Raw genomic sequence first — 9,550 nt, forward strand, 5'->3', positions numbered from 1 at the left:
GGTCTACAGTCTGGTAATAGTATGTTGTGTGTGTGTGTGTGTGTGTGTCTGTGTGTGTGTGAGTGTGTGTGTGTGTGTGAGTATGTGTGTATACATGTTTGTGTGTATGTATACATATATAATACAACGAAAATGGAGAATGCATATACATATATATTATATATTATTATATATATAATATATATATATATCATATATATATATTATATATATATATACACACACAGACACCCCCCCCACATACACAAACACCACACACACCACATACACAAACACACACATATATGCTTGTGGTTCACACAAAGTGCCTGCCGTGTCCTCCTGTCATGTCATAATTAGACTGTATAAAATGTTTTGCTTGTATTAACTAACAGTCATACCTCGTCTCGCTCGTATGGACTGCAGATAATTTCATAGCATCGCTTAATCCACGTATATAGACTCCTTTACCCCTACCCCCCTCTCTCTCTCTCTCTCTCTCCTCTCTCTCACACATTATATATGTATATATATATATATATATATATATATATATATATATATATATATATATATATATATATATATATATATATATATATATCGTAAATGTTAATATGTGACAATTATTCGGTAGCCATGATAAAACTCTGAGTTTCGGATGCCGAGGTGGAGATCCACGCCGCCATCTCTTCAGTTATCCGGAAAAAATGCTATGAAGAATGACCGTTATACAAAGGGAAATTACTGTGTGATTGACCGTTATTAAGACAAAAGCGCTTTCTTAATGACCGCTAAGTAAGGGGAGGGAGTAAAAGTAAGGGGTAAAACGGTTCATAGTATTCGCGTAAGCGCACATGTTTATACCTACACAATGTGCATGCACCTAAAAGTATACACTTATCCACCCTCACTTGACCCTTTCTATAACGGTCATTTTTCATAGCATTTTTTCGATGGCCGGATAACTGAAGAGATGACGGCGTGGATCTTCACCTCGGCATCCGAAACTCGGTGTTTTATCATGGGTACCGAATAATTGTCACATATTACATTTACAGATAAATTCCTCTATTTACATAATATCGAGGTCTCTTTCATTCTTTTGTTGTCTTACTTTTTTTATCAATATATATATATATATATACTATAATAATACTCTTGTGCTTTTCTCCGTCACAACATATGAATGAGAAAGGAAGAGGTGACAGCAAACTTGTAGGATGATGGAAATTCTACGGTGAGAAAAAAATCAAACACCGTTTCAACTCGTGTGAGTATATGTGAATGTAAGTGTGCGCGTGTGTGTGTGTGTGTGTGTGTAATGGAAGTGGGATGATGGACATTCAACGCTGAAAAGAAAAATCGAACAGCGTTTCAAAAGAAATATTTTTAATGTGAATTCAAACATGTAAGTTGTGTGTACAGCATTTATATTTTAGTTTTCTTTTAACAGACAATAATTTAATGTTTTTTTTTATTATTTTCAAGTCAATACCATTACACAAAATCTTTTGGCATATATAAAAAAATATTTTAAAGAGAAAATAACTTTAAAAATACGGTAAATATTTCGTAACATCGGTGTGAAACAATTTTTTTCCATGGTTTTTTTTCGAATAGGTTTTTTTCGATTCAACGTATCTCACTTCCAAAGATTTGGCTCCTATTTCTAGCACGCCCTGCTACCACGTAACAATTATTTGCGATAAGGGACCCGAAATACCTGTTACATGGTAGCAGGGCCTGCTAGAAATAGCAGCCAAATCTTTCCTGTTTCTGGGGAAAGGAGCTGTTTACGCATGATTTCGATGTCGCATTCGTTGAAAGCACGCGAATTAACCTTGGAAGGAAGGAAAAATACCCACGAAGCAAAATTCCGTTGATGGGAAACCCAGACTATAGTAGAAGAAACTTGCCGAAGGTACCACGCAGTGGGACTGAACCCGGAACTAAGTGATTGGGAAGCAAGCTTCTAACCACAGCCACGTACATTTGTAAAGAATAGCATGTGTATATAGCTTAATGATATGTACTTCAAAAAACCATTATTTCAATCATTCTCTCGAAAGTTTATAAATTCCTTATATCCCACTACACATGCACATATATGTGAGGTGTGTGTGTGTGTGTGTGTGTGTCTGTCTGTCTGTCTGTGACTGTGTCAGAGTTTTTGTCCCCTATCACCGCTTGACAATCGATGTTGGTGGGTTTATGTCCCAATAACTTAGTAGTTCGGCAAAAGAGACTGTCAGAATAAGTACTAGGCTTTAAAAAAGTTCTGGGGTCGATTTGTTCGAATATAACCAGCCAAGGAGGTGCCCCAGCATAGCTACAGTCTGACGACTGAAACAATTTAGAGACACACATATATACATGTGTAGGGCCTGTGTGTGTGTTTGTGTGCGTGTGTTCTTATATTCTCTCTAAATTAAATGTTGTTGAGTGATGCCAAATGCTTTGCTCTTACATTTTTGACTTTAATCTATATCTACCTGCTCAAGGAGAAACCACTTCCAGCCGCGTCTGATAAGCAGTTCAACCCGGAGCCTTAATGGTAAACTAAACTGAGTACTCATATATATATATATATATATATATATATATATATATATATATACTGTGTATGTGTGTGTCACTGAAGCTCAGTGATACATTGTGTACAGTGTGCTTTAAATATGGTGAATATTTTTGCATCTATCTTGTGGTTCTCTCTTTGTTATTTCGACAAGTAGATGTGTCAATGCGGTATAAAAAATTAGTAAATATATCCGGACTCGTCTACCGTGATTTTGATATCTTAGCCATTAAGCTAATGCTGTCTTTCCTCGGCGCAGAGTATGGCGTATGGCGTTGATTCTTCGTCTCCGAGTTGGTATATAGCTGTGAAGATAGCTATTAGGAAAATCGCACTGGTTTGAGTATGTAGCAGTGAAAACAGCTTGAGAGGAGAATTTCTTTAGAACTGAAGCGAAGTAATACCGAACTCTCACTGAAATATCGTACCAAAATCGGTTTCTTATAAAGCCGTCGCTGCAGGAATTTTCTAGAATTATCACGTGAACACTTGACTGTTATTGGTTGAAAATGGGGTCTGCACACGTGATAGACGCGTGAATCACATGCGATCGAAACATGAAAATGAAAATGAAATTAACTGCCATACTATATTTTGAACAAGAATTAATTCCATAGAATATAAATACTTAGGTATAGTCATAATTACATAGTAGAAAAGTCTTTCCAACTATCAAATACCTCACAAAAACTGTTAAATTCTCTTATTTATATTATGTGTCAAAATGTTCGTCCCTTGCGTCTTTGGTCGCATTTCCACTGTAATCGTAAAACAACGCTCAAATTTCAAATATAAATGGTATAAACACGTATACGAACAAATATGGCCGGATTATACTAAAATACAAACGTATTTTAGTGTAATCAGTTGAGAATTTTCTCGATATGTGATAGGTACGAATCACTTATGGAGTGCATGTTCTGCTTATAAGCCAAGTAGGTAGTTTATAAGCTAAGTGCTTTTACATTACCTGATATCATTTATATTAAAATCATAAACGTTCATTTAAAATTTAGCATACACACACATACACACACATACATACATACATGCATGCATACATACACACACACACACACGTATATACTGATGTTTGTTTTTAGGTACCGTTATACTAAAAACAATTTCACGATAATCTGATGTGTTACTCTATACTTTTGTAGAGTTCAAATTTATTATTTTTAAACAAAAATATTATTGGCAGTCACTTCGAAGTTTTAGCCACTGTCAATAATATTCTTGTTTAAGAATAATATGTGTAGTTTACTTTTTTGTCAAGGTAAAATCAACAAAAAAGTACTTCGTCCGGTAAGAGATAAATATTGTTTGCAGATTGAAGAACACCTTCTCCGCATTGAGCAGCTGTATTGCAGGCTAAAACCTTTCCGTTGATTCTACATCAAGTAGTTATATGGCTTTACGATCAAAGGTAACGTAACTATAATTCTTCTTTTGGTTTTTTGTTTCTGCTTTTCTTTTTTTTTTTCTTTCACTCTTCGACTAAACCCGATTTATCAATATCTCCTCGTGTCACAGCTTTGCGATGTTCGTCTACCCTTATTTTGACATTATCCGTCGAATGTAAATAATGTAAATAAAGTCAATGATGTACATAATTCCTCATCTCTTAAACATAGAACTGTACTCCTCTAAGCAGTTTGACGAAATGCCACTCCAGTGTAATTGGTTTAATTTTGAAACCAGGCTAGCAACTTCATGGGAGGAGTGTAAGTCGATTACATTGATACCAGTGAACGGCCGGTTTTTATTTTACGAACCTCTGAAAGGGTGAAAGGCAAATTCGACTTCGGTGGAAGTTGAACTCAGAGCACGAAGACGGACAAAATGCTGTTTAGTATTTTGACCGGTGTGCTAACGATTCTGCCAGCTCACCGCCTTGCACTCCAATATGATTAACCGCAAATATTGAGTAACTTTCACACAAAATCAATTACGTACAATGGCGTTAGAAACGGAGCAGAATAGAAACAAATGTAACTTATACTAAAGATATGCCATATTGGATTATATGTTACTCTTTATAATCTACACATTGCTTTTAATCTACACATCTGTGTGTGTGTGTGTGTGTGTGTGTGTGTGTGTGTGTGTGTGTGTGTGTGTGTGTGTGTGTGTGTGTGTGTGTGTTTTATCAGTAATGTAGCTGGAATTTCAAAACCAGTGGATTGAAATTTTTCTTCTGGTTCCAGAGAGTAAACAGCCAAGAGTTCAAGGCCCCTGCGGCTGGTCTTCACTTAGAAGCCTTATGTGTGTGTATGCGATGTGTGTGTGTATACATTTATATACACATACACACAGATACACACATACACACATACATATGACTATTTGTATTGTGTAATTATATGTTTGTACACGTGTGATAACATATATTTACTTAAAGAGAAATTTGTGTGTGTATGTGTTTGTGCGTGTATGTATGTGTGTTTGCGAGCACGTGTGCGTGTGTGTGTATATTTCTATTTAAGTAAATAAGTTAGCACACGTGTACAAATAAATATATACATACAGATATAATACGTATGCATATGTATGTGCATGGATGTGTATAGGCGTGCTTGCATATATATATATATATATATATATATATATATATATATATATATATATATATATATATGTATGTATGTATACATATACATATATATGTATATATATATGTATGTATATATATATATATGTGTGTGTGCGTATACATATACATATGTATATATGTGTACATATATGTATACAATACATATACATATATATATATATATATATATATATATACTATATATATATATATTATACATATATATATATATATATATATATATGTGTGTGTGTGTGTGTGTGTGTGTGTGTGTGTGTGTGTGTGTGTGTAGTTATCATGTGAGTACGAGAGAGAGGGAGAGAGAGAGAGATTGATGGATATCTTATGTAATCTGAACTGAACGAGATATTAAAAATATTCGGATGTGACAACGCTTTTACATCGTATACTGAATCTAAAATTACAGTCCTCGAGTATGTAACAGTCATAAATATTCGAACACCACACGAGGGTCACTGTATAAGCAAGTGTGTGGGTGTGTTTCTGCATGTGTGTGTGTGTGTGTGTTGTGTGCTACTGCAAATACACACAAGCGATTCGAGGGGACATCAGAAGTCTAGCAAATGAGCATACGCAAGGAAACTAACTGGCACACTCACGCACATGCACATACACACGCGTGCACACACACACACACACACACACACACAAAAACACACACACAAACACATAAATACATTCATACATACATATATATATATATATAGCACAAAGTAAGATAGGGGTTATGGGTGTAAGCCACTATGGGATAGTGGGTTACACTAATGATTTCATTAATTTATATTATGACTTTTATAATTTGTATTCTTATCTTATATCTTATATGTATTGAATTATAAGATATATATGTATGCTATTGATGTTCTCATTTCGCTAAATGAATAAATAATCCATCATTGATGAAGAAACTAAATTTGTTTCTCCATTTTCTTATTTGTATTATATATATATATATATATATATATATATATATATATATATATATATAATATATATATATATATACATATAAACGCCGAGCATCTTCATTTCCGTCTACCAAATCCATTCAGAGTATATATGTAGCAGTTGCCCACAGATATACTCTTTTTCTTTGATTTTGAAAGATATTTATATCTGCAGGGCAGCTAACATCTATGATGGTACATACCTTTGCCCCTCTGTCCCAAAAAACAATATCCGGCCTCTATGCTTGCATTTGACAGAAGCTTTGATGGGAATATTCCACCAGTATTCCTTCAGTTGGTGTTTATGAATGCATTCCATAGCAAAGGGATTTTCTAAGTTTATTTCAGAACAGTCTTTTTTGCGGATGGCATTGTAAATTGTGTTAGCAAAAACGTCGTTCTGCATAGGAAGGTAGTACCGTGATGACACTTTAGGACAACTGCTAATCACATGCGTAATGTCTTCCCCGGAAACATGGCATAGCCTACATATGCGGTTGCACCTTGGGATTACAAAAGCGTCACTGTCTCTCTTGTTCACCAGGTACTTTGCGCAATCTCACGTTCTTGGATTGCAAATGCAAAGCCTTCAAAGTGTGATGTGATGAAGTGGTCTTGTGTCCAAGAGAAGCTGCGCTTCGTGTCAATTCTACTGTCTTCTTCAAGCTTCCGAGCAACATACCCATGCGTGGGCTTTTTCTTTTAGTATGCTGCGTACTTTCCATTGAAGTCTTCTCTGAGATAAGAGATCTCAGCTGTTTTGCGGCTGTATAGGAAATCATCAGGAAGAGAGTGTTTCCCAAGGAGTTCACTGCCAACTCGTACAATGTTGCTCACTTCACTTTTCAGCACTGCATTAATATATTTGTTTTTGCTGCTGTTGTTTAGCAAGTGCTGTCTGGGTGATACCATACGACATTCGAAGGCCGTCTGCACTGATCTCAGGCCTCTTCCACCTTCATTTCTTCTTAGATAGAACCTGTCAACATCACTGTTTTTGTAGAAGTTCCCAGTTGTTTTCAGGATTTTGCAGGTTTTGATATCTATGGAGTGGATTTCCTCTACAGACCAATCAAGTATCCCAAATGTTGGGATCAACACTGGCACTGAAAATGCATTGTGGGATATTGTTTTGTTGTAAGAGGAGAGTTCCAACTGTCACATTTTCGTAAGTCTAGTGTAATATTCTCGGGTCACTGTCTTTATTCACAGTGGCCTCATATGATACATTTTCGTCTATGCCTAGGTACTTGTGACATTCTTTGTGTGAAACGGGGGAGATAGAGAAACCGTTGATGCACAGGTTCTGCGTTTTGGAGACTGACTTTCCTCGTTCTATAACCAAATATCAACACTTCTTTTGGCCAAATTCCATGCCTCTATTAGCTGAAAATGTGTGTATCTATGGATGGATGGATGGATGGATGGGAGGGCGTGTATGTGCGTGTGTGTATGTGCGTGCGCGTGTGCGTATAACCACCAAGCGCGTTGCATAGTGGCTAAGGTGTCGCCCTCAGGATCGCGAGACCTTGGTTTCGATTCCTCGACTAGGCATTGCGTTTTGTTCTTGAGCAAAACACTTTACCTCATGTTGCTTTGTGATCTGTTCAACCTCTGACATGTGGTACACCGTTCACATGTAAAGGTAATGCCGATTTGAGGAAAGGAGTGAGCTAATGCATGACATAAACATTTGACCACTATAAACATATCACCTGTACAGGTGGTTCAGTAAGAAATTGCAGGAAAGTATGTGTTGTGAGTATGTATGTATGTATGTATGTATGTATGTATGTATGTATGTATGTATATGTGTATGTGTGTGCGTGTGTGCGTGCGGTGTGTATTAATGCATTGCACACCATTTTCTTGTTTCGTTTTCTTTCTCTTTGATCTGTTTTTGTTGTTGTTGTTTTTGTTTTGGTGGTGTAAAACAAAAAAAGAAAATACACAGAACATTTTAGCTGTGACCGAGTTTTTCTATCCTGACTTGAAACTTACCCGGTTGAAATGCAGTTTTCTGCTCACGAAAAATTTCATAAGAAACATATAATATTAACTCAGTGTTAACTTTACACAGTGATGCATTTTTTAAAAATTGTATACATATCTGAATACTTATAAACTTGTTACCAGTTCAAATATGCTTAGAGCATAATGGAACCCGTAAGAAAGACATTCCTTGTATTTTGTCATGGAGGAAATTTCTTGTTGCAGACAAATAGGTGCAAACACACCAAATCAGAGTCCGAAGCACTCGACAGCTTGTCTAATGGATGCATGCATTTCGAAGTGATCGTCTCTTCTTCAGCATCAGCTGCCGGAAAGAGGAACGCTACGAGCTGATAGGAGATGGACATCTCGTATTCTAATTCCTGTCGTCGTACTATGACTGGTTGCACCAATCGGTGGCTCGCTGTAAATTTATATATATATATATATATATATATTTAACATGACGGGCTTATTTCAATTTCGGTCCGTCAAATCCACTCATTGAGGGTTTGATCGGCCCGGGACTGTAGTAAAAGGCACTTGCCGAATTTGTCGCGCAGGGGGAACTGAACCCGAGACCGCTTGGTTGAAAGGAAAGCTTTTTAAACACATAACAAAGCCTGCGCCTCTATAATCACTGTCTTAACATTTCATAGCAAAATTAAAATTGCACATTTATGAAAAATGATATATCTTGTATTACAACACTATGTAATAATATACTAAAGGCTAATTATCATTGATATACCAAGTAACCAGACGATTGTGCTATGAATATTCAGAGCTGTTGAGCTAAGGTACTACTTGAAACTTGACATTTAACTTTAAGCCTGCATTTAGTGAACGTAATTACACCACTTTGAACTAATTAATACCCTTTGATTAGACTGCTGTCATGCGGTAACATTTAAGTCATACCTCCATTTGAATTAGTATTTAATTTCGTTTACTACAGTTTCACCTGGTAATATTTTATTCCCCATCTGTATTACAGTAACAGGGAACGGTAACATTATATAAATGTTGGAGGAATACATTTCTTAATAACAGCAATTACAATTTAATTTGATCTAATATGATTTAATTGAATATAATTTAATATATTTTTTAGCTAATTTACTTCCAGTCACTACAGTTTTATTAGGTAACACAGTACTGGGTCTTTTATCCGGCTTCCAGAAATCCGAAGTTACTAAAAATCTGGCTATTTCTGAAATTGGCTGGTTTTGAATTTCGCAAGCTAGCTTTGTTGGTTAATCCGCATATGGTGTTAAAAATAATTTTGCTCTTTACGTTTTTAACGTAGATTGATTAAAGATCAAACAGATTCTACTTTAGAAGTGTATTAATTTTACCTGAATATTAAATTTTTCTTCATTTAATTTTCATCTGATAAACATTTTACTGTATATATGACATATTTTAGGGTATATT

The 9,550-nt window shown here is 35.6% G+C and overlaps 1 protein-coding gene across 1 annotated transcript in view; it reads left to right on the top strand.

Annotated features, from left to right (window-relative positions):
• The window catches only part of LOC115226680 (keratin, type I cytoskeletal 9-like), a 66,472-nt gene extending 57,126 nt beyond the window's left edge, over positions 1–9,346 (top strand). The window contains exon 3 of the mRNA XM_029797699.1: positions 9,228–9,346. Within this exon, the coding sequence (XP_029653559.1) occupies positions 9,228–9,346 (119 nt within the window). The remainder of the gene's footprint in view (positions 1–9,227) is intronic.
• The last annotated feature ends 204 nt before the right edge of the window (positions 9,347–9,550 follow it).

This window comes from Octopus sinensis, linkage group LG2 (genome assembly GCF_006345805.1).
Source record: "Octopus sinensis linkage group LG2, ASM634580v1, whole genome shotgun sequence".
Taxonomy (NCBI): domain Eukaryota; kingdom Metazoa; phylum Mollusca; class Cephalopoda; order Octopoda; family Octopodidae; genus Octopus; species Octopus sinensis.